At 36.8% G+C, this 27,596-nt stretch overlaps 2 protein-coding genes across 2 annotated transcripts in view; both read left to right on the forward strand.

The window, feature by feature from the left end:
- The window catches only part of LOC125233919 (hemicentin-2-like), a 190,663-nt gene that overhangs the window by 113,482 nt on the left and 49,585 nt on the right, over positions 1 to 27,596 (forward strand). Inside the window, 1 exon segment of the mRNA XM_048140091.1 lies at positions 12,519 to 12,729. Coding sequence (XP_047996048.1) covers positions 12,519 to 12,729 — 211 coding nt within the window.
- Positions 16,221 to 23,883, forward strand: LOC125233920. Its single transcript, XM_048140092.1, has 2 exons — positions 16,221 to 16,934; positions 20,563 to 23,883. The coding sequence occupies exon 1, from the start codon at positions 16,259 to 16,261 to the stop codon at positions 16,931 to 16,933; it is 675 nt and encodes a 224-aa protein (XP_047996049.1). The 5' UTR covers positions 16,221 to 16,258; the 3' UTR covers position 16,934; positions 20,563 to 23,883.

Below are 27,596 nucleotides of genomic sequence, written 5' to 3' on the forward strand. Positions count from 1 at the left end.
TCAACTACTTCAGCAATTCAGATTTACAGGCAATAACTATTGAACTATTATTTCAAACTGCAGCACTCTGTAATAAATCTTGAAGCTGATCCTGTATTATTAGTTTTGATATGGAACTTATTTTGTTTTGATACGATTCTCTGTGGTGTTCACTAATCTTCGATATACACTCAGTAGCCAATTTGGCCCACCGATATGGATGCATTTGGCTTTATCTTATCTTATCTTATCTTATCTTATCGTATCTTATCTTATCTTAAGTTATCTTATCTTATATCTACATGGGCCCTTATGGACGCACTTTGATCCGCAGGGATCTGTTGTGTAATTAAAAAGCCCGTCCCAGAAAATGTGTCGAGTACAATCATTCTATATCCGATCTTTACGATTGGATCCTACGGATACTGGATCTACGGACCTATCCGAATTAGATCTAATGAATAAAAAAAATCTCACTAGATCCAGATTGGATCTACGGGTTGTATCTATAGAGAATGAAGGGCTTACTTCCTTACGACTTAAAAGTGGATCTTGGTGTCCTACACTGAACTCAGCCATTCGCTGCTATCCTGTGCGATCTAATGCCACTTGGTCACTTCACACAGGTCTTTCTGGACTTCATCGATCCATCGATACCTGGTTCATAAGCTACCATAACAAAATATGGAATCAGAATCAGCTACACTCTCAAAAGCAGTACCTAAAGCTTTTTATTCAAGAAAGGACCTAAAAATTGGCTAGTAAATCCGCCCGAGTTGCTAATTCAGCTAAAAGTCAGTCAAACGGTCCTATCCTCTATATGCCGTTTATTGGCAACGCCGCTTAGCTCCGCGTATATAGGTAGCATTTGATTTTCCGAACGAGTCTAAGTACTGAAGGAAATGTCGCGTGAGCCGAGTACTGAGCTCTGGGATAAAGCGTAGACTACCTCCTCAAGACACATCATTATTACAATATTTATTAAAAATGTTTTAGCTGACATGTCAGTTGTTTTTTTTTTAATTTGTGTCCTACTGCTGTGCAAAGGCCTCTGCCCTAGCTCTCGATGACTCACAATTCTCCGTTTTCTCTGGCCAGTTCTTCAGGAAAGCATCAAGATTGTTTCGCCATCTTTGCCTGGGCCTACCCTGCTATGTCAGTAAATCATTTACCCCCTTATTCATAAAAGTGTTCTAAAGTTATCAAGCCGATAAAGTTCGTTTCTCCCTTTCCGACATATTGGTGTGATAGAAAAGGACAAACGAACTTTATCGGCTTGATAACTTTAGAGTACGTTTATGAATAAGTAGGTTAAAAAGCATGTTTATACCTCATTGGCAGCTTTATTCTTATACTTAAAGTACCTACTTATAAACACATCAAACCAATTTCATCCTTCTAAAGTTGTATCTTCACATAATTTTTCCTAAATACATCAACTTTTTACATTGTAACAACAAAACTGAAGAGTTAAATTTAAACGCAAAACTGTGATTTTAGATGGTTTATAAATTAAATGCAATTTAATTTAAATGTCAAATTATTTATGTAATTTTATTGAAATTTACCAAAATATAATTAAATGCTTAGGGTAACCTGGGTACGATTGTGCCAGGGTATGGTAGTGACAGTCGCTATAACAGCGAAACTATACGGATCGCGGGGAGGGGTGCAAGGGGAAAGACAAGCGGTATGCAAGTCTAAACGCGTGTGCCAGTGTTGCGTCAGCCGGCGTGCGACGGTAACGTAAGCAGGAGCCCACATTGATTTTCGACAGTCAAAAGTAAGTTTTTTTGTTCGATTTCTTTTTGTAATTACGGTTATTTGTACACAGATAGATTGCCTTTTATTTTTTTTTGTTATAACTTTAACATTGGCAGTTACTTACGAGTAATTACTTTTAATGCAGATCTTTTTGCTCAGTCATGGTCATTTTTTGTTTTCAAAAGTATGCGTTGGGTACGGTTGTGACATTGCTTTTTTTGTTTTGTTTTATTTAAGATGCCTAGAAAACGCGTGCGGAAGACCGAGAGAGGCCTGTCTGATATTAGTAATTTTAAAGAAGAATTTGACTGATTTTAAAGAAGACTGTTATATTACAGTGCTATATTAGTTTTAGGCTCTGGTCTCGCGTAGAGCGCAGGTGATAGTCCCCATCACATTTGTCACATGTTTAATTGGTACATTTATAAATGTTTATTTTTTCTTTGTTGTGTTACAGTTTTGTTAAAATTTTGTAGTAGTTAAGCTAACATTTTGACTGATTATAAATAAGACTGTTTTATGTTACAGTGCCTTATTAGTTTTAAGAAGAGAAGTGATCACAGATTTTCGCTTTTTTGCCATAAAGTGATTGTTAACTTTGTTTAGAAGAAGATTATGTTGTGTTCAGTTAATTATTTGTAACAATAAAAGTCATTAAAACTATTTGGATGTATTTTGTATGCCTGTCACTACCGACCCCAACCACTGTCACAACCGCCCTTGGGGTGTGGCCGGTTGTGACACTTTCCCTTTTTTTTAAAATTTGATCGTATGCCTAATACAGTGTAGCTAGGGACAATTTTTTATCAATTTTAGGTAGATAAATAATCAAATTAAGTATTAAAGTGATTTTTCTCCCAGATAACTGGTAAATTTACAAAATCGTAGCGATCAAACCAAAATTGTCACAACCGTACCCAGCTTACCCTACATGTATATTTTTTATGTTTGAGCTGTGCAAAAGTAGCATTAATCTAAATTAAATATGAATTTCCTGATAAATAGGAGAAAAGTTGCTTAAGCAGCGACATTTTTCAAAAATCTTAAAATTTCCGTAGAAAAATTCAATTCGTTCATTTTGGTATTACAATGGCGCATTCATCGTCTCGCAATAAATGAAATAAAATGAAATGAAATTTAAAAAAAATGTAAGGCTGTCCCTATCGCACTTACAGATAGTGCGAAAAGGACGGCCTGACGTTTTATCGTTTATCGCGCGACTATGCTACCGGTCCAGAACTATGAGGTCGTTCAATGTAGTCGGAAGAAAATAGTTCCAATAAAATTCCGCAACATGACGCGTAGTTTCTGGTAAGGCTTTTCACAAATATTTTTTCTCCGTCTATTAGATGATATCTGTGGTTGGAATAAAGCAAAGAGAATTGGGTCGAGGCTCGTACATTTTGGAACAAAGCCAGCTCTGGTCGCGGCGATTTTGTTTTATTTTATAACTTAAATATGGCCGACGCTGCTTTGAGGCTAATGATGGTGTTGTTTGAGGTTGAAGATGTCTGTTGTCGAATTATGATTTTTGTTTGTTTTTGAGTTTTTTTTTTCAGAAAAAGATAATGAAATATTTGAGAGTCTTGTTTCACAATCTCCAGTTCTATCAGGCAGATAAAAAATACGATTAATCACCTTCTTTCTTTCACCTGCAACACAGCCTGCAAGAAGAAAAAGAGCGTGTTCTTTTCAACTGGAGATTGTGATGTTTCACACTAAAAGTAATTCAACATAATTTTACGGATAAAATAGATGACAAATTAACCAAACTACATTGGCTTTCTGATATACTTGTAAAAAATGTGTTGTACTCGTATCGGCATAACTATTATAATTTATGGGAGTACCTACAACCATTTATTTGCACTAATTCGGGTTTGAAGTTTAGTAGTTGATGTATGTTAGTTATAGTATTTAGGTACCTATAAAGATAAAGTTGAGAAACACTCCTAAGGATACATAAATTATTTAATCAAAATATGTAGGTACTTACCGCAACAATAATATTCCTTGTTGCGATAAGCAAGTAAGCCCGGTAAGGGCATTTATTTGTGTGAGGAGCACAAATATTATTTGTTCCTGAGTCATGGATGTTTTCTATGTATATAAGTATGTATTTATCTATTAAAGTATGTATATGGTCGCTTAGTACCCATAGTACAAGCTTTGCTTTGTTTGGGGCTAAGTTGATCTGTGTAAAGTGCCCCCAATATTTATTTATTTATTTATTTATGTATTACATATTTTGATTAAACAATATATAAATCAGAAATCTTGATGGCTTCACTCCTGAAATCTTATCCTTTTGATGAAACCTTTGTTTATGATACGCTTTATTTCATAGGATCTTCAACAGTTATAATGGTTAAAATAATAATTGCAAATAAGTAAGAAACTTCTGACTTTTAAAATAATATTTTTTTTATACCACGTCGGTGGCAAACAGGTATACGGCCCGCCTGATGGAAAGCGGTCACCGTAACCTATGGACGCCCGCAACTCAAGGGGTGTCACGTGCGCGTTGCCGACCCATTAGAAACTTGTACACTCCTTTTTTGAAGAACCCCATACTGTAGTTCATCGGGAATACCTCGACATATTAACTAAGTTGGTACGTTTGCTCGATACGCTAATGCCCTATAGATGACATCCTTCTGTCACAGTAACAGATAATTATTGAATATGAAAGTGGCATCTACCGGATCATTTCGACTGATATTTTTATCTCATTGGATACAAAAGTACAATAATCTTAACAGACAAAACACATCTCGTAACTTTCTCACCTTCCCATCCTACCTTTTTTTTTAATACTACGTCGGTGGCAAACAAGCATACGGTCCACCTATTGGATAGCGGTCACCATAATCTATGGACGCCTGCAACTCAAGGTGTGTCACATGCGCGTTGCCAACCCATTAGAACCTCGTATATTCCCCTTTGCTGTGTTAAGTACACATCAAAAAGGAGTGTACATATTCTAAGGGTTCATGCAAGGAATCCTAAGAAAACATATAAAGAAAATACTGTTAAAATGGTAAATTCATAAGGAATTTTACTGTTCCTCACGCAGTAACGCTTAACAAGGCAAATAAATGAAATTCGAAAAACAAACACAGGAATGTTTCTCTAATTTGAAACTGGATGTGAAGCTTGAATATCTCATGAGGCAAATTATATCAATCTCATTGGAGATGTATACTGCCGTCGGCGCTTAAGGAAGAAATATCATTAGAGATTTCCTTACAATTGTAATCCGACTTAAATGAGCATATTGTGGGATAATTTCACAGTCCTATTCTGAATTTAAAAATGTAAACTGACTGACTCTTGACAGAACATAATAGTGCAAGTACAGATGGCTCACTGCTTTGATGTTCATAAAATGCCGCCATTCTTAATTCTTACCTACATAAACAAACGGACCTCAGGTGAGCAGCCGATATTTAGTTCTTTAAGGTAGCATTCGGATCCCAGCAGTCTCGGCCGGGCCGCGCTGCTCGGTCGCTTGCGTCGGAAACTATCGCATATAAATCCCTACAAAGCGGTGCGGCGCGACCCGGTCACGGCTGCTGGGCAGCGGCTGCCGGGTCGCGACTGCTGGGATCCGAATGCTAGCTTTAATGCGCCGCGCTAAAGTCGTCACCAGTCTCCTCTGAATAGACCGCGCAATCGCGGCCGCCGGCATGTAGGTATTTACTTGTAACTCGGCAAAAGAATCGCGGAGTGAGCCGCCCCTGACAGAATCTTTTATGATAAACTAGCTTTGGCGTTTCGTTTTCGTTTCGCGTCGTAGAAATTCCATTCGGCTACAGGGCCTGCTGTTCATCAAACGAGGTACTTGAGACATATTGAGATAAATATTATCCAAATAACCTTATTTAACTTCTTGTTTAGAAAGTCCGTAGAATCAGGCAAGATAGGTTTTTTCATCGCTAAAAACGTAATCTAAATCCTATACCAATATGTATTAACTTAGAGCCCACTCTCGAGTATTCATATTATTGGCCTATTGGACTTGGAAGAATGAACCTTCGTGACCTGATTTGGTTGTTTGATCAAGTGAAATGGATACTTGATGAACCGATGATATCGATAATCATACATACATAATTTTATTATAGTACGCCTATTTCCCGGATCGTAGGCAGAAACAAGGGGTTTGCTGCGATTCTGACATAAAATACCTACATATTTCAATTCATTCACTTTCATAACAATTTACTCATACGTTAAGTGATTAAGTACCGATTTAAAAGCTTTAATGTTTGCCAGTTTAAGGTGCTTCTGACTTTTTGTGGAATTATCTCGATTTTACCAAAATCCGTCGAGGCCGCCCTTTCAATGAAATAAAAATATACCCAAAACAACACTAAATTACCGCACTTTTATATAAATAATATTATATAGCAGTCTTAAAAATACTTTTTTAACATCATAATTTTTTTTTTCTGTACAATAGGAATGAATATGAGGTCTGAATTAAGGATTGATTTTATTGATTTAAACTAACACGATCTTCACTCATATTATTAAATGTCATGTCGTTATGTCATGTCCGAAACGTCGGGTTAAATATAAAACGTAAGTTTTATTCAGTCTTGTCTTTTAAAAGATTAAGACAGAACAGCTAACGCCAAAAAGCGTTGTAGGTAAGTGAAAGTGCCGTGCTGATTATTCTATTATTCTGGCTGAATATATGATCAAATAAGTTTCACAGAAGTTTCATAAGCTACAATGTGTCATATGTGTACACGATGTTAACGAGTTCGTGTATCTGACGTCTTAGTCAAGCCAAAATGCCACTCTCTCAGTTTCAGCTTATCTACCTAGTTCTATAACTGAAGATAGATCTGTCTGCGATTGGGTTTCGACACTTTTGTTCCATTGTTTTCTGTTTGTTCAACAAGTCAGGCTATTCAATTCAAGGTCAAGCAGAAAACAAAAGAGCTTACACGCGTTCCTATCGTGAGATCCGGATTTGGAAATGTAAGTCCTGGTTAGGGACTGATGGGCCTCTGCTGATAGCGATGTTGCTGCGTAGATAATATTTTAGAACTGAAGCGCAATTTATTTATAATTAATGAGTGGAAGTATGGTATTATGCTTCAGTCGTGTATAAATATGTTTGAAGTTTATTTTTTTTTTATGCGTGGGCTTACTCTGGGCCACAGACTAGCCAAAGGCAAAGACGCGGACTACGATGGAGTGAGCTCGCCCAGAAGATGCCTGTTTACTCTTGATTTGAAAGTTGCCGGGCTATATGAGCTCCAACATATAGAAGCCGGCAAGGAATTCCACTCCTTGGCAATGCGCATGAGAAAACAAGAAGCAAACCGCTTAGTGCGATTTTGCGGAATATCTACCAAGTAAGGATGGAAACCGGCCGTGCGACAAAGAGTCCGATGGTAGAATGGGACGTTAAAGTAAGCTCGTGTAGCTCTTGAGTACACTCCCCGAAGTGCAGCCTGTAAAACACCGACATACTGACGTAACTGACGACTTTCCGCCGATGGGCCAAATAAAATTCATTGGATTACGTGATTGTCAAGAGTTAACAATTGACTAGTGCTGAATGATGTACTGGTTTTTAATTCAGCTCCAATTTCTAATTTTTTCGAATTATTTTTAACATTTCCGTAAAAATCAAATTTCCCAGTTACATTTAAGTACGTTTCGCTGGGTAATGTCGGCCCTTTTTTAAGCTTATCAAAGGCTACTAATTTCTCTTTCCGTATAAAAACAATGAAAGTCGACGGCTTTTAAAATATTCCTTTGGGTCGTGCGTGACAGCGTTTTATAACAAAACTTTTTTATTCACACACTCTTTTTTTCAGCTTTTTGGGCCACTGGAAGTTTTAATGAGGCAGAAAACATCTAGTAATTATTCAAATGAAACGTTTTCATCGAATTATGTTATTGTGTCGTAAATAACCGATTTATTATGGTGTTTCGAACACCGTAATTGTTCTTGAACAGCTATTAGTATAATTTCCGTATTTTATTCATATGTCTTTTTTTGTTTTGTCATTATAAAAGTTATCGATACACATCAAATATATAAACTAATTTCTAACAGCTTAATATTTAGGAAGAAATAAGTTCATGTATTTGTATGGCGGCCGGGCGTGTCAGAATTTATACTAAATTAGTTACTTGCTTGTGATTTTAAATATGTCTCAGGTCCTCAAGTGTTCATAATTTTTGTGTTGTTGCAATCAAATATCACGTAACGAGGCATTTTTAATGTTTTTGTTAACTTCAACTTACAAAAATTGACGCCCAAAAGCTGCAAGCTGCGATTAAAGACGGAAAACTCAGTGGATTTTCCTGAGTTCAAAGGATATATAAGAATATTGAATTATTGAGGAGTGGTTCGCTGCGAATAATGTTTTGGTAAAATAATAAACACAATACACACTGAATGTGGGTTACAGTACTGCATGACTACACGGAAAAAAAATATTTTAACAATACTACCAGAACGTTTAGTAAAATAGATTTATCGTAACTGATACTACAATCTCGTAATAAAAACAACTGTATTGTTACGTTTACTATATTTTGAATTCAATAGAACTAAGCAAACATTAATATGCACTAAACAGTTCTGTTTGAATTACATATACGAGAACTCTAGTTTTATTTACAACAAATAGAATAAAGGTTACGATAATTCTATTAACAAGAAGCTTCTTGTAATGCCAAAAAAATAAAAATTATCTTTACAATCTTAATCTTAGCGGTTACTATCACAGTATACTTCCTGTAACTTTTTTATACGTTGCCATTACTTTGTAGTTCTCGTAAAGAAATAAAAAGAATATTCTTGTAATGTAAACTCAACGAAGAGTTATATTTAAAAATATTAAGTTTGTATAAATATGTACGCATCGCTGTCAACTCTATTATTTGTATCGCGAATGCCATCGCAGTATAGTTGATATGACTGTTTTATAAGTTGGTATTACTTTGCAGCTCTTGTAAATAATGACAATAATATTCTCGTAATGTATACTGGTGAACAAATAGTTCTGTTGAAAAAGTATTTAGTTAGTATAAATATGTGTTTCGTTTTTGTAACGAAACGCCATGTTTAAGTACCATTGTATATCTTAGTGAATGCTATAGCAGTATAGTTGATTTTACTTTGCGCCTCTTGTAAAAAATAACAATGATATTCTCGTAATATACACCGAAAAATAACTGTTATAACAAAAATATTGTCCGCATAAATAAATGTTTTGCTTGTGTAACGAAACGCAATGTTTTGCGGCGTGGTCGGCGGCCATTTACGTGTCATGAGAGATTACGCGTGGACGCGGATCGCAATAGGTTATATTATTTATCGTTAAACGTACTCACTACGTATTATCCATTCGTTTGGTAGTTTCCATTTTAGGAAATGGATGAAGAGGTGCAAAAACTCTTGCAAGGATGGGAGATGGCAGAGTTGGCAAAAGCAGGTGAGTCACATACCGTACATCATGTAGAACTTAGTAGATAATTAGAATGGTGAGTAAAAAGGCATTTAATGTTGTATTCATTTTACATTGCATACAAATTCATACGACATTACGTGGGCAAAATCTAAATACTGAACTAAAAAGGACTGTCCACGATAAAAAGTGGTCATACATAACATGATAAATCTTTCTTCCTGAATGCACATTTTGAAGCAATATTATATTTTGATAAATCTGTATACATAAAACTATATAATAATTAAAGCTATTCGTTATAATGCTTTAGTGTGTCTGAGTTTTCGCCGAATGTATACCATCAAGCATTTTATTTCTTGTACAGTGTTTTTTAACAAACTTCACACGCTTCCTGGCACAATTTTATAAATACTTATATTTTTATAAGCTGTTTTACACACATTAGAATGACATCTTAGCAGACAAAAAAATACTTTTTGAAACTCATTTCGACTTTTGGTAGTCAGGAAGACTTTCTACTCCAAGCACTGACAGTTGTTTTTGTATGGAGAGCCAAAAAGTGTCAAAAATTCGAATTCAGCAAAGTTAGAAAATCTCAGTACTTTCTTAATCTGATTACAATCAGAAAAATTATTACTATCGTAAAATCAGTATGTAATAGGGTATATTTTGGCTATTATAATTAAACATTAAAAAAATATTTTTGTCATTAAAACTGTTGTACTTAAAGACTGCAAGAAGACACTGTACAAAAAAATATTGTTATCATGAGATACATACTGCTAAAATTCATAGGCCACCTAAAGTTTATAATTTGTTTGTATTTATATAATGTACCTAGTTTAATATCTACAAATTATTTGACAAACATGCTGCTTATAAATTCTCATTATTCTCAAGATTTACCATGTTATATATGACCACTTTTTATCGTGGACAGTCTTTATATATATCTGAAGTGGACGTAGAATATTACTTAATGTAAAATTTATTCATAGAAATTTTAATGTCTTTTTCAGATGATTTACAATGGTTGCAAGTTTCCTGTGACCCATGCCATACTGTGGAACAAAAGTGGAAAAATTCTGCAAAATATAAATTTTGGACGAAATGAAGGACGGTTCTATTAACACTGACGAATATGTGAACAAAGTCTTGCACTAAGGATCGTTGAAATATATTTTTTAACAAATTATATAATTATTTTATTTACTTTCAGATTCACCAATTTTCACCGCTCATAGCATCCATTCCATATGCTGGGTGACCCAGGTTTCCGGATCCCAGTTTCAACTCTAGGCTGTTGTCTCTTGGAACTGGTCCTAGCAACCTGCATTTTTATCGGTAGGTACCTATGAATTTGTCTGTGCACTGTATAGACAACTAACATTTCTTGTAAATGTAAGAAAAGGTTTGTTGTCTATACAAGGTGGTACAGTAGGATTAAAGGCTGAGCCACGCCAGATACGTGTACGTAGACGTGCGCGTAGCGTACGCGGTGTAAATGACGAATCCTCATTAGAGATTACACCGCTTGTGTGACGTGTTTCCCGTGTGTGTCTAGCGGTGTATCATCTCTTTTGAAGATTCGTACTTTACAGCGCGCACGCCACGCACACGTCTACGTACACGTATCTGGCGTGGCTCGGCCTTTAATCCTACTGAACCACCTTGTATAGACAACAAACCTTTTTTACATTTACAAGAAATGTTAGTTGTCTATACAGTGCACAGACAAATTCATAGGTACCGATAAAAATATAACACGTTAACGCAATTGTATATTTATTAGAGAGTACCATAAATGCAGTTGCTGTAACTAACTTTCTTGTTCTATCAACCATTTAATGAAGTTTACATAAATGAAGAGAATGTAATATATATCAGATGACTTGTATTCTTAACGATACCTATTATTGGCCTAACTAAAGTTTTATAACCTTTACAAGAATTTCTTGTGGAGTTTACATTATTTTGTTTATTTAGACACTCCATTTGTTATAAATACTGAATAATCTAGTAATACACACAATTTGACTGTGTGACCCTTACAATATTTTTATTTTATGATAGGTACGTAATATATATATTACCTTTACAAGAATATATTGTCAAGGTCACATTTCATTTATTAAGCTCTGCAAGAAAATATTATTTATTTGTACGGTCCACGTGTTATGATTACTAAATATTCTAGTAATACACGCTATTTTAATGTGTAGCAATTACAAGATAACTAGTTCACTAAGCTATGTGAACAATTGTCCCAGAATTTACTAGATTTTCTCGTTCAGATTACACTATTCAGGTATCATGGACGAGACTTTTTTCTCCGTGTATTCTGGAGGGTCTCTTATATTTCAAAGGGCCATGTCACACTTCCGATTTGCGGGCGATTTGAAAGCGAAGCGAACGCAAAGCGAGTTCGCTGTGAGTGCGGAGCGTGTTCGCCACGATATCCATTGCAACAGTGTTTGAATCTTCCGACGCGCGACGGTGCCATTATTGTTGTTTGTCCATCTGCCCACATTCGTAGGTACAAAACAACTATTTACAAACAAAACTACTACAAAATATCAACTTAAACTAACGTGGTTAGAAATTAATTTTGCTAACGTACCTATACATACAGCATGACGTCTCAACTCTAGACGCGGCGAACTCGCTGCGCACTCGCGGCGGACACGCTGCGTACTCGCGGCGAACTCACTGCACGTTCGCTTCGCTTCGTTCGCAAATCGCCCGCAAATCTCAAGTGTGACAAGGCCCAAAGAGTCACAATTGCGCTGCCCTCGTGGACTTGTTTATTTTGCGGCTTTACAAAAACACTTCCCGTCGTGGGCAAAAGCTTCTAGAGTGTTATTGCAATGCCAGGGGTTACAAAGGGGCGAGAATTGAGTAGCTTCCCCGTTGAATTTAAAAGAGATCGAACCGAGAAGACGGGCAAAGGCTGGCTGCCCAAATTAGGCCGTATAATGTTTTCACCATGAGGGGTTCGACTGTACCAGAAATCAATACCGATATGTCACCGGTTTTCCGTTCTTTGGTTTACACTTTTGGTTTTAATGGGAAAATTCATTATTTTTACCTAAAAGGAGTATATTTAATTTTTTTAAATGTTTGGCTTTTTGGAGATTTTTCAAAAATTCCAATCGTCACTGTAACATATCTGATTACTTTATAGTCAAATTTAGGACATTTTGCTAGTAATATTAGTAGCAGAACAAGGGAGTACTCATTCCAAGTATAGGTACCAATGCAGGACCACCAATATGCGACCTCATTTGTGGTAACTGAACAGAAACTAAAATTATCTTTCTTTGCCATCAGGTATCCTGGATCCGCAAACGCGACCTCCACATCCTCACTGTGGGTGTGCATACATACAGCAGCGACGCTCGTTTCGCCGCGCTGCACACAGATGGCACTGATGAATGGACGCTTCGGGTCGCGCCGGCGCAGCCTCGAGACTCCGGTGGCTACGAGTGCCAGGTCTCCACGGAGCCGAAGATCAGTCTGTCATTCAGGCTCACTGTTGTTGGTAAGTGTAGTCTGTGTTTTCTTACGACCTTCCTTTTTTAATTTCTTCTTCCATCCTTTCTTCATTTTTACGTTTTTTTACAACCTTGTATTTACTTTCACCTGTCTGTGTGTAATAGACTAATATTGCAAGTTGAATTTGACTCACTTCCCGGTTCCAATTGATTTGCTATATTTTGCATACATATTTAAAGCACATGGTATCATGGAGCTGATCTGATGATGGAGCAGAAATGTGGTCATAAAAACTCTGTAATGAAATGTCGTATCCCCGTCGGGCAAGGGGTTTTTATATATATATATATATATTAAATTGGGTTAAATTGTGGCGTAGGCGAGAGGCTGGCAACCTGTCACTGCAATGTCACAGTTTCGGTTTCTTTCAACCCCTTATTTGCCAAGAGTGGCACTGAAACGAGTAGTTTTATGTGCTCTGCCTACCCCTTCATGGGACACAGGCGTGATTATATGTATGTATGTATGTATGTATGTATGTATATATTAATATACACGTTATTATGCTGACTATAATAATTTATTTTGTTTCGCTGTTATTTCTATACGATTTTGTTTAAGATCCTTTTGACCTCTGTACATTTTGTGTGATTGTATTTGTTATTAACTTACTAGTAATGATGACCTTCCTCTCTGATTTTAATGAAAATAATGTAATCCATGTATTTTTTGTCACAACCTCTTATTTAATTTATTAATGTATAAAGCTATCATTATTTTATGCCAGTCAAAATCCCTGACCGCGACATAGTGGACCGGTTTTCTTGAAACTTGGCTAAGAACACTCCCGACTAATTTAGCTCGAAAAAAAAAAAGAATCTAGATCGGTCCATCCCTTCGGGAGCTACGATGCCACAGACAGACGCACTCAGAGACAGACAGAGAGACACGTCAAACTTAAAACAGCCCGTCGTTTTTGCGTCGGGGGTTTAAAAGGTACATTTCGTGTTTTAACAGTCCGTGCCAACATAATTATTAATTATTATTATTTGATGCTCAAATCTTTTACACATTTGTGATTTTAGAGTGTTATTGTGTTGTTAAATTTACTACGCATTAGTATCGGGCGCTTCGGGGAAAAAGAGTTGTTAACAAAATCCATTATTTTGGTGGAACTATTACGTACGTTTTCAAGAAAAACCTTCTGTTATTATATATTACTGATATATCAAGCTTGTAATGTAGTATTCATTTGTGCACTTAGTAAAATCAATTCAGTTTCAGTGGTCATGCCGTTTTTGATGTGGCATTCAGTTTAACATTACAAATTATATTTAGGTAATACAATACATTACAATAGAAATACTCTTTATTGCACACCTCGATAAAATACAATACAAAATAAAGAAGCAATACAGAAAAAGGTAAACAACAGGCGGTCTTATCGCTAAAGAGCGAAACAATTAATAATCCTAATCACCAAAGCTTTATTTCGATACTGTTCCGGTGTTCCCACCAATGCAAGTGTTTTTATTATTGCATATTTTTATACATATTTAAATTCACAGAACTAGATTGACATAGAAGAAACAAGTCCTTTTATTTGTATAGGGCCGAGTGTGTCAGATTTTGAAATAAAGTTGTTACTTGCCTGTGATTTTTGTAACGCAGCTTTCTAATTACGCCATGGTTAAATAACACGAGACTGTTTAGGTATAATTAAAATATATTAAATTTATCTAGGATGCACGTGCATCCTACAGTAAACAAAAAAATCAAGTGACATAGTATTGTCATGCAGACAAAAATAAGAACAGGCGAAATATAAAATTCAAATACTATGATGCTTGCTGTAAGCCAGTAACATAATAGGTAACATGTAAATAGTAATATACAATTTTAAATATGTTTCAGGCCCTTGAGTGTTCATAATTTTTGTGTTGTTGCAATTTAATATCACGTGACGAGGCATTTTTTAGGTTTTTGTTCAGTTCAACTTACAAAAATTGACGCCCGAAAGCTGCATTAAGTCAGGTAATGAGTTCTAACAACCGAACTGCCTGACACACAAACACTGAGACACTCCAAGAACCTAAGAAAAAAATCTACCTTATTATTTGGAAATCATCTTCTCTTCATCATTTAGTGTATTTGTAACTATGGCATACAAATTACCTAACCGCAGCATCAGTCTATTATGTTCGTTGCTACGTGGTTGTCTGTGTAATGTAATATAAGCCGTCCTAAAATATCTTGTGTAATTAATTGATGATAATCACCTAAAGCTAAAGGTATTTTGGCTAGATTAACGGGCGTGGGAAGTAGGTAATATTACTCGTGTTATGTTATACAATGTGTTACCGTCATCGGGAATTCCTTTTACAATTATTTATTTACGTTTAGGAACTACCAAAATAATCTGGGGGCACGGCAGTGCCCCCGCCAAGTCGAGCGCGAAGCAAACACTGCCGTACCATCCTTTACAGGAATCATTTCGCCGCATTTTCAGGCCCCTATTTGAGAAGCTCTGGATAAAATCAGAACGCAGGAATTTTCGTCATCTAGTAAGCTATAATCACATACTTGAAATCCAAAATTTCAAGTCTGTAGGTTATTTAGTTCCGAAGTTAAGCGAAAGCAAAGTTTCGCATTTATGACACTCATACACTCACTCATGATCATCAAAATAGAACTAGTACTTCCCATTACCTCAGAGAGCTGAAATTTGATACAGAGTTAGGGTTTAATGGCCACATAAAGCAAAATCTATAAAAACTAGGATAATAGAAGATCTGGATTACCTGGTGACCCTGATCAGAAAACACAAGAGCCCAACCAAACTATTAGGGATCGACATACCGCCTTTACAAATAAATATTCAACTTAGTGGGCCGCTTCATTTCATGCCCACGTTCCTACAAAAATAAGTGAAATCCCACCAAAAACATTCTGTAAAAAACTAGCCAAGTCTTGATGGAGCTGCTTGTTTATTTCTAAAAAGTAATGAAATCTAGACAAAGTCGTGCCAAGTCTAAGGTTCCTTATTGCGATTTCTTTATTATTATAGTTAATGCTCTGTAACTTGGCCGTTGAAGGGTACACAAGGGAAAGCCAGGTGCTCCATGACACCATTGCACCAATGTGTCGCCAGAAACGCTACCCTCCAACGGCCAAGTCACACAACATTAACTATAATAATAAAGAAATTGCAGTAAGGAACCTTAGACTTGGCAAGACTTTGTCTAGATTCCATTACTTTTTAGAAATAAACAAGCAGCTCCATCGAGACGGCTAGTTTTTTACAGAATGTTTTTGGTGGGATGTTATTTACACTTTTTTCAAAAATAGTGTGTTGGGAGTCACATACCAATTTGATGAAAATATTAAATTTAGCCTCGAACTTTTCATAGGATCTTAGTTTTTTTTTGTTAGATGAGTAGTTTGGTTTGATAGATGAGTTTTATTAGTTGTATTATTAGATGCAGCACAATTTTGCTGACTTGTGGCGTGAAAATTTTACAATATTTACAAGCTTGAGCGAGGAGGTTGTCACTTTCAAAACACACTTCAATGCTATGCTGCTGCTTCTCCGTCAGCAGATAGAGGTGATCAACAACACTGTTGACAATATTGAAATGAGGCACCGCAGGAAATATTTGCTGTTTGGTGGAGTTGCAGAGGCCGCCAATGAAAACATCTCCGAGGTGATTGTGACGGTTTGTCAGCAAGACATGTCATTGCCTGAGGTGACCAGTAATTCCATTTTAGTGTGTCACAGAATTGGTGGTAAAGCTGGCCGACCTCGCCCCGTCCTTGTCAGATTCTCTGACTATGCTGTTAAAAATGCAGTGTGGGCCAAAAAAACTGCTCTTAAAGGCACATCTGTAGTGCTGTCGGAGTTCCTGACCAGGCAGAGACAGTCATTGTTCCTTGCAGCCCGCAGGCATTTTGGAGTGCGCAGTGTCTGGAGTCTTGATGGTAACATCTATATAAAAGTATCCAGCGGCAAGAAGGAGCGAGTGACGACATCTGATCAGCTTCAAGCCCTGATCGCCCAGCATCCCTCTGAGCAGTCGTCCGGTGATGGCTCTGCACCTGCGCCCGCGCCGGCCGCCCTGCCGGCACCAGCACCGTCTGCAGCCGGCGAGCCTGCTTCAAGTCCTGCTCTGAAACCAGCCTCCCAGGCGTCAATGAAGGTTCCAGTCCCGAAGCAGACCCATGAACGTCGTGCGAAACGCGCGCCGCAGTGATATAGTCAGGGACCAAACGACCTCTTTTACAAAAAGTCGTCGACATCTCTTCTAAATACCTAAAACAGGTATGGATGTGTTCCTCGTTATCTCCAGATTACGAATTGACCTGTTTTAGTTTAAGGAGGGGGGGACGGGTTGAGAAAAAGGGGGGAGAAAGATGGCGGCCGACCATCATAGATATTTATTCACATCTCGAGTCCTATGGCACCAATCTGTTCGTGCAAGGTGTCGTTTGAAAGCTTATTAAACCTACTTTAATTGTTTTCAAATAACTATACTCATAACAGTAACCGTTTACGAAATATTTGAAAATATGTGTTTTTTTATCGCGCATGAGTTGCACAAGTACTAGAAAAAATGCGTCTAACTCAATAAACAATAACTTTACCGCAATTGATGTTATTATAAAATTTTCGCGTCTATTCATGCTCTTTTTAAAAATATAAGTTTCATTTGTATATGATAATATATAACCATGTAATTACGAATTTGGTTTAGCAGGAGTCACTCTGCCCGGTCGCAGAAATGGGCGCTGACCGTAGTAAAGTATTCAATATTTTTGAGGTCCTATTTTACGGATCCATATGCGAGAGGTATCGTTTCAAAGCTAATTAAACCTACTATATTTTTTTATAAATAACTATAATCATAAAGGTAGCTGTTTAGAAAATATTTGAAAATATGTGTTTTATAGACCATGAGTCGCACAAGTACCTACTGGTAAAAAATGCTTCTTAATCAATAAACAACAACTTTTCCGGAATTGATGTTAGTATAAGATTTACGCGGAATTTCGTGCGCTTTCTAATAACATAAGTTTTATTGGTGTATGATATTATATAACCAAGTAATTACAAATATGGTTAAGTAGGGGCCACAGCGCCCGGCCACGTATGGATGCTGACCGTCGCCAAATTTTCTATATTTTTCAGATCCTATTTTATTTAACAGGAATCTTTTGAAAGCATATTATGCGTACTATCATTAGTTCTCAATAATTTTAGTTGTAACTGTAGTAGCTAACAAAATATTTGAAAATATGCATTGGAACCGATGTGAGTAAAACATGCTTCTAGCTCAATGAATTATATTTTTTCCGCAATTGATATAATAACAAAATAAACGGCGAAATGTATGACCTTTTCAAATAATAAGTTTTGTCAGTATTGCATAAACAATTAATGTTAATTTATCCATCATACTCACTGCGCACCGTCATATACATGGATGACCAAATGGTCAAAAAATCGTTGCGAAAATTCGTTGCCGTGTTCATAATTTTTAAGATTGTATCTTGGTGCATGACCAATAAACAATAACTTTACCGCAAATAATGTTATGATAAGATTTACAGGACATTTCATATGCTTTCTAAAAATATAAGTTTTATTGATATATGATATTATACAACCAAGTAATTACGAATTTGGTTTAGCAGGTGTCACTGCACTCCCGTGACGTAAATAAGTGCTAACCGTCGCCTAATTTTACGTATTTCTCAGATCCTATTTTAGCGATCAATTTGTGAGAGGTATCATTTGAAAGCATATTATGCGTACTATCGTTACTTTTTAATAATTTTAGTCGTAATTGTAGAAGTTAACAAAATATTTGACAATATGTGTATTTTTACTGTATATGAATAGCATTCGCACTGATACGAGTGAAACATGCTTCTAGCTCAATAAATTATATTTTTCTGCAATTGATATAATAACGAAATGAACCGCAAAATGTATGGCCTTTACAAAAAATGAGTTTTGTTAGTTTTGCCTAAACAATTAATGTTAATTTGTCCACCATACCCACTGCGCACGGTCAATCGTCATATAAACGGATGTCCACCGCCGTTGCCTTAATTTTTTCATCATTTTACAGATTTTATTTTACTGATCAATTAAGTATATAAGTAAATTCGATACGTGATAGATTATATTTATTATGAATATACGATTAGTGAAATAAAATCTGAAAAAGGCAACGACGGTGGACATCCATTTATATGATGGTGCGCAGTAGGTGAGCTGAACAAATTCAAATTAATTGTTTATGCAATACAAACCAAACTTATTTTTTGTGTAGTATTGATTTTCCGTTTATTTTGTTATTATTTCAATTGCGGAAAACTATAATTTATTGAGCTAGAAGCGTGTCTTATCAATGCCAATGCTATTCATGCACAGTAAAATACACATATTACTAATCAAATATTTTGTAAACTTCTACAGTTTCGACTTGAAATATTAGAAATAAAGATAGTACGCATAATATGCTTTCAAATGATACCTCTCACAAATTTATCATTAAAATAGGATCTGAGTAACGTAGAAAATTTGGCGACGGTCAGTCAGCACCCAATATCGTGACAGGGCGCAGTGACCCCTGCTAAACCAAATTCGTAATTACTTGGTCATATATTATCATACACCAATAAAACTTATATTTTTAGAAAGCGCATGAAATTTCGCGTAAATTTTATAATAACATTAATTGCGGTAAAGTTATGGTTTATTAAGTTAGAAGCATTTTTATCTGTATATGTGCAACTCGTGCTCGAAAAAAAAGTCATGTTTTCAAATATTTTGTAACCAGCTACCTTTATAACTATAGTTATTCAAAAATAATTATAGCAGGTTTAATTTGCTTTCAAATGATACCTCTTACATATGGATCCGTAAAATAAGAACTTAAAAATATTGAATACTTTACTACGGTCAGCGCTCATTTTTATGCGACCGGCGGAGTGACCACTACGAAACAAAATTCGTAATTTAATGGTTATATTATCACTTACCAATAAAACTTATATTTTTAGAAAGCTCATGAATAGTGGCGTAAATTTTATAATTACATCAATTGCGGTAACGTTATTGTTTATTGACTTAGAAGCATTTTTTACCAGTACTTGTGCCATTCATGCTCGATAAAAAACACATATTTTCAAATATTATGTAAACAGCTACCTTTAATATTATAGTTAAGTGTAAACAATTATAGTAGGTTTAATTATCTTTCAAACGATACCTCTCCTATATGGATCCGTAAAATAAGACCTCAAAAATATTGAATACTTTACTACGGTCAGCGCCCGTTTATGCGACCTGGAGGATAACCCCTGCCAAACAAAATTCTTAATTACATGGTTATATATTATCATATACCAGTGAAACTTATATTTTTAGAAAGAGCATGAATAGACGCAAAAATTTTATAATAACATCAATTGCGGTAAAGTTATTGTTTATTGAGTTAGACGCATTTTTTACTAGTACTTGTGCAATTCATGCGCGATAAAAAAACAAATATTTTCAAATATTTCCTAAACGGTTACTTTTATGAGCATAGTTATTTGAAAACAATTAAAGTAGGTTTAATAAGCTTTCAAATGACACCTCGCACGAACAGATTGGTGCCATAGGACTCGAGATGTGAATAAATATCTATGATGGTCGGTCGCCATCTTTCCCCCTTTTTCTCGACCCGTCCCCCCTCCTTAAACTAAAACAGGTCAATTCGTAATCTGGAGAGGACGAGGAACATATCCATACCTGTTTTAGGTATTTAGAAGAGATGTCGACGAAAATCGTGAAGGAGACGACTTGTGGCCAAATTGGCTCTAGACTAATACTCCTTCGTTTAATGCTTTGTTGCTTTTTACTTGTAATCGAGTAGTAAACAACATAGGTATCGTTTGTCACGGTAGGTTGTTAAATCGGCAGCTTCACTTTTAGTAATAATCATCTACCTCTCTTTTAGTTACTTAAGTAATGTTTTGATTAACTTTTCATATTATACCCTGTATTTTGTACGAATCGAATGTTCGATATAAAACTATCAAGTCAATACTGTCACTAGTGTCACTGTCATTAGTGTCATCTGTCAGATTTGTTTGTTCGGATACCTGCATAACTATGTTCTTTTTTTCTTCTTTGTTCGTTTTTACTTTTAAATTTTATTCTTTGGTACCTTTGAAATGAGCTTATCTCTGTTTTTTGCGATGAATGTGTAACAATCTGTTTTATAATTATGTTTTTATTGAGTAGTACCTATCACCTGTAAGAAAACGGTCAACCGGCGGGTTCTAACAGTGCCCTCCGGCTATCACATAGTTTGAAATTAGCTTATTTAATTTTGTTGTTATTTATATATACGTAAATTATTATTTATAATATTATATTAATATTTTATATGTATTTAATCTACATACCTGCACTAGTATAATATGATAGATGATGCATCATTTTACTCAGCTTGCGACTTGTCCTCGTCTTTCCACTCTCTCGATGACTCGACGTTGTCCGAGCCGGAAACGCTCGGTGATCTTATCACTCGTGAATTCCAGAACTCTCACAAATTTCTTAACATTTGCCATTTAAATGCTCAAAGCATTCCCAGCCACCATAGCGATCTCCTTGACACCTTCTCCACTGGCTGCGCTCATGCAATACTGGTATCAGAAACTTGGCTAAAACCAAATCTTCCATCAACTTCGTATGGGCTCCCTGGATACATTCTTCTGCGCAACGACCGTACGGGCAAAGGCGGTGGCGGTGTTGCCATGTACCTGCGCAGCGACATACCCTTCAATATTCTTTCATCGTCTCCTACTCAATTTTCTAACTCCATGGAGCACTTGGTCGTCGAAGTAAATATTAAGGGAGCAAAGGTCGTTCTAGGGGTAATTTATTGTCCACCTACAGTAGATTATTTCTTATCATTAGAAGTACTGCTCACATCTTTCATAACAGAAGGCACACACCACGTGATCATGGGCGACTTTAATACCGATCTCTTGAAAAATAATACCCGGTCTCGCAAGTTATTGTCCCTAATTGAATCTGCGGCCCTTAATGTGCTGCCTTTAAACGCCACACATTATAATACAGACACATCGGACTCTTGGCTAGATCTCATCTTGACCTCATCGAATGACCATGTGGGCAAAGTAGGCCAATTTGCGGCGCCTGGGTTCTCACGGCACGATCTTATTTACCTGTGTTACAAAGTTCGACCTCCTAAGTTGGTACCAGTCTCAATTAAACTACGTAGTTTCGCGAGGCTCGATGCTGATGCACTACAACGTGACGCCGGTGACATCGACTGGACACCGACACTTACAGCACCAACGGTTGATGACGCGGTAGATGCACTAAATGCGGCAGTTTTAAAATTATTTGACACTCACGCGCCCGTTCGTAACGTCAAACTGAAGCGGCCGCCCGCTTCGTGGATTACTCGATCGGTCCGTATTGCAATGACGACACGCGATCGAGCATTCGTTAAGTTTAAAAATCATCGGTGTGATGAAAATTGGACCGCTTACAAATCTGCTCGGAATCGTTGCAACATGATGGTACGATCTGCGAAACGGAAGTATATTCACAACAATGTCAATGTTTCTTCTTCTGCCGACACTTGGAAGTTTTTAAAATCAATTGGTGTGGGTAGCTCCCGTTCTAATTCGAACACCTTACCATTTTCTTTAAATGATTTTAATGCTCATTTTTCTAAAACTTCTAGCCTAGATCCGACTTCAAAATCTTTTAGCTTAGCACATATCAATAATTTGCCATCACTATCTGAAACCAAATTTTCTTTCACTCCGGCTACTGACGACGAGATACGTAAGGTGATTATTTCGGTGAAGTCGAATGCGATCGGACATGATGAGATAAGTAGGGCCATGATAGTACACATTTTAGATAGTATTGTTCCAATTATCACTCACATTGTAAATTTCTCTATGTTTTCGGGTGTCTTTCCGTCGGCATGGCGCAAGGCCTTTGTTATCCCCCTCCCAAAAACGTCTACTCCTACTCTTCTTAAGGAATTCCGTCCTATTTCCATACTTCCGTTCCTTTCGAAGGTCCTCGAGGCTGTGGTACATAAACAGTTATCCGCCCATATTTTTTCCAAACATCTCCTCTCACCGTTACAGTCAGGTTTTCGTCCCGGTCATAGTACCACAACCGCGCTATTAAAAGTAGTTGAAGATGTTCGGTTTGGCATGGAATCTTCACTTGTTACTATCATGGTCCTAATTGACTTTACGAACGCATTTAACGCAGTAAATCATGAACTCCTCCTTGCTGCCCTTAGTCGCTTAAATGTCTCGTTGTCAGTAGCGGATTGGTTTGCATCCTACCTGCAGGGGCGTAGCCAGGCTGTCCGAGCTGACCGGTCGCTCTCCGACTGGTGTGACCTTACTACGGGCGTCCCTCAGGGCGGTATACTCTCTCCTCTTTTGTTTTCCGTTTTTATTAACATGATTACTTCCAAACTTCAGTGTTCATACCATTTATATGCCGATGACCTACAACTATACACACAAACGCGGCTTGATGATGCCGACGAGGCTATCGCGAAATTGAATGAGGATCTCAATCGCATCTCATCTTGGTCTAAAGACTTCGGAATAGCTGTGAATCCTTCCAAGTGTCAGGCTATCATCATCGGGAACCCGCGACTGGTCTTAAATACCAATTTTGAGCTCGTTGCACCGATTCTCTACGAAGACAGTGTAATTCCATTCTCGACTAAGGCTAAAAATCTGGGGTTGATATTTGACTGTGGCCTGACTTGGGAGCCCCAAGTGTCTGATATGTGTCGAAGAATCACGTACACCTTGCGATCACTGTATAGGTTTAAGAATTTTCTGCCTGTGTCAACTAAAATTCTCCTTATTCAAGCTCTCGTTTTACCCATCTTTGACTACTGTGATGTGTGCTGTACGAATGTGTCGCAAGGTCTTCTGGACAAGCTGGACCGTGCTCTGAACAATTGCATTAGGTTCATTTTCGGCCTGCGCAAGTACGACCATGTGTCCGCCTTTCGCCGACAACTCAACTGGCTCCGCATTCGTGAGCGCAGAAGTCTTAGGTCCTTATGCACACTGTTCTCCATTTTATACGACCCAGCGGCACCCGATTACTTGCGGTCTAAATTCAAATTTGTTACTGCTGGGCCAGGTGGCGAACTTCGCACTGCTCGTAAGCTTGTTCTAGCTGTCCCACATCATCGTTCCAATGCCATGTCCAATTCTTTCACAGTGCAAGCCGTACGCCTCTGGAATGATTTGCCTCTTGACATACGACAGGCCGAAACTAAATTTACATTCAAGCGCAAGCTGCGAAAACATTTTGAGAAGTATCAAGACTAAGTATATTTAGAGCAGGTATATATATATATATTTAAATGTATATGTATGTATATATGTTATATTTATGTAAATAATATTTGTAATATCGACTCAATCGCTATTTAGAAAGTATTTTGTTTATATTTATTTTAAGTGCCTAAAAATGTTGAAAGAAATAAGTCCATTTAAAAAGACACTCAGTTGAAGTTAATAACAAGTTTATTAATAAAAAACAAACAATAAAAAGTGTTAAACGTTAACATATTGATCGTTTAAACTCATAAAACTCACAATATTGCTCGAAATAATATTTAAAACTCGCAAACTAAAATTTTTTTTACGAAAAAGCACAAAAGGAAATCAATATCCAGCAACACTTGCAATAAAATAACCACTGAACAGAACCTGGGCTACAACAATGGCACGTATTTATACAAATACGTGCCGGCAACTGCATAAATTGCTTGCAATTATTGGAAAAAAATACATGCACATTGTTTCACATCACAAACATATATCTATATATTTTTTATTACATCACTTATTCGGAAATCGGTAATAAAATTAACTATACCTCCAAAAAACCTTTGCTTCGTTCGGGATTCGTTAAACTGTTATTTATATTTTCCGTTGCAATTTCGCCGTGACACAATCTACTATTTTCACTTGCAAAGAATCTTAATAAGTGACATTTCTCACCAAAGTTTCAAAGCTCATTCATGCTCAATACAAAATTGATTATTTAATTGAAACGTTCGTAGCAACTTTTACGGCGGGCATCTATGTGTGAGGGGGTCAATAATATATATATCTGTACATTTATAGATACGTAAATAGACACAGACCGCGTAAAATATCCCATGGGTAGTTATGAAGGTAAAAAATCAGTGCGTGGAGTCCCTCCGTAAAAGAAAACTCCGGAAACTTCGTAACATAACCTAAAAAACCTTTTGTCAAGCTGCCATCACGTTTTTACGTTTAGTTACGTCCATCTTTTTACAGTTTTAAATAGTTTACATTGCTATTTGCTCAAATTATTGAAATAAAAACCGGCCAAGTGCGAGTCGGACTCGCCCACCGAGGGTTCCGTACAAACTTTCAATGGTTAAAATAATCATACTACTCATACTCATATTCATTTATTCATTCAACGCCATTTTACACGTCAAGATTTGATTAAAAAAAATAATATTCATACAACAATAATACTTAGAGAATAAATAGACAGAAGATTGAAATTACAAAAAGTTAGGCAATATTCACATAAAAAATGCACAAAAATATTTTTCCCCTCACTAGCTCGGAAACACGTGTTTTGTCCTTTAATACCAGCGGGTAAAAGCTCATTTTATCCACTAGTGGGTAAAGTAATTTAACCTTGAATAAAGTCAAATTAACTGCTTTAAAATTGATAAAAGTATGTGAATCTAGTAATAAAGATGATTTACCACCAGTGGAATTGCTGGAAGCAGTGATAAACGCATTTTTTGCATTTTAGTTTCCTCGCTATAATGAGGGGAAAAGTTTTGTGTTACACTCGGGTGCAAATGTATTTTACTTCTCGTGTGTTAAAAAACTCGCAAGTTCAGGATTCTATGCGAGTGGTTCAACTATAGAATCCTTTCACTTGCTCGTTTTTCAATTCCACACTCGGCGTTAAAATGCAACTTTGCCCCCTTGTATAACAAATAACTATTTCTAATTAGGTAATAAAAAAATTGTCATAAGTGTAGAACGGGTGCTCGACCAGCCAATTTTTTAAGCGATAGGTACTTAAAGTTCGACACACTAGGCGCTTCAACCACATATTGCGGCAATTTATTATAGACGGCAGGGTCCATCACATGTGTTAATTTGACCGTAAATTGGATTTCGCCAATTTACGGTCGATACCTACTAACTTTCCGGCATTTCGAATGTTGTACTTGGAACACATGTTGTTAGTTTTGTCACAGAATATATGTATATATGTATATAATAGTACAAGTACAGAAGGCTCACTCCTTTGATGTTCACAAAATGACGCCATTCTAAATTCTTACCTACATTAACAAACGGACCGCACGCGAGCAGCCAACATTGAATTTTTCCCCTCACTAGCTCGGAAACACGTGTTTTGTCCTTTAATACCAGCGGGTAAAAACGCATTTTATCCACTAAAATTGATAAAAGTAGGTGAATCTAGTAATAAAGATCATTTACCACCTGTGGAACTACTGGAAGCAGTGATAAAAGAAAATCTTGCAGTACAAAAGGCGGACTTATGCTTTAAGGCATTCTCTACTATGTTGATCTTTCTTTTATGCGGGGGGCTTCGCCCCCCGAGCCCTCCTTTATATGCTCTTAAGGGTCTCAAGAAAACCCTTTCCCAACTTATTTTAAATACTACGTTGATCTTTCTTTTATGCGGGGGGCTTCGCCCCCGAGCCCCCCTTATTCATGCTCTTCAGGGTCACAAATACCCTATCCCAACTTACTTTAAATACTCATCATCATCAGAAATTTAAGAGCTGGGCTCTTGTCGGTGAAGCAATCTCCAGCTATATCTTTCCTGGGCTTTTTCTTTGACAGCCTGATACGACACGACACTCACTTTCTCTTTCACTTGGTCCATGTATGCCCTCCTTGGCTTTCCTCTCTTTCTTCTTCCTTCTACTTTCCCTTCTATGATGATCTTGATGAATTCGTCGTGTCGTAACAGGTGTCCCAACATATTTCCTCTTCTGCATTCAACAGTTCTTAAAATACACCTCTTTTCTTTCACTCTGTTTAAGATTTCTTCGTTTGTTACTTTCTCTGTCCAACTTATTTTCTCCATCCGCCGCCAGCACCACATTTCAAAAGCTTCAAGGCGTTTTGTGTCTTGTTGCAGCATCGTCCACGTTTCGCTGACGTATAACGCTATGCTCCAGATGTACAATTTTATTAACTTTTTCTTGATTGTTGTGTTTATTCTGGCTTTAAACAGGTACATTTTTTCATTAAATACTTTCTTTGCCATGGCTTTAAATACTACGTTGATGTTTATTTTATGCGGACTGCTTCGCCCCCCGAGCCCCCCTTTATTTCCTCTTAAGGGTCACAAGAAAACCCTATCCCAACTTATTTTAAATACTACGTTGATCTTTCTTTCTTGCGGGGGCTTCGCCCCCCGAGCCCCCCCTTTATTTACTCTGAACGGTCACAAGAAAACCCTAACCCAACTTATTTTAAATACTACGTTGATCTTTCTTTTTTGCGGGGGGCTTTGCCCCCCGAGCCCCCCCCTTTATTTCCTCTGGAGGGTCACAAGAAAACCTTAACCCAACTTATTTTAAATACTACGTTGATCTCTGTCTTTTTTGTGGGGGGCTTCGATCGCCCCTGAGCCCGCCTTTATTTGCTCTTACGGGTCTCAAGAAAACCCTATTCCAACTTATTTTAAATACTACGTTGATCTTTTTAGTAGTTCCAGTTCATATCTTCCGGCTCCATCATCAGACCTTGAAACCTAATCGTAGTCAAAGTTCATTACAAGACTTT

This window comes from Leguminivora glycinivorella, chromosome 15 (genome assembly GCF_023078275.1).
Source record: "Leguminivora glycinivorella isolate SPB_JAAS2020 chromosome 15, LegGlyc_1.1, whole genome shotgun sequence".
NCBI lineage: Eukaryota > Metazoa > Arthropoda > Insecta > Lepidoptera > Tortricidae > Leguminivora > Leguminivora glycinivorella.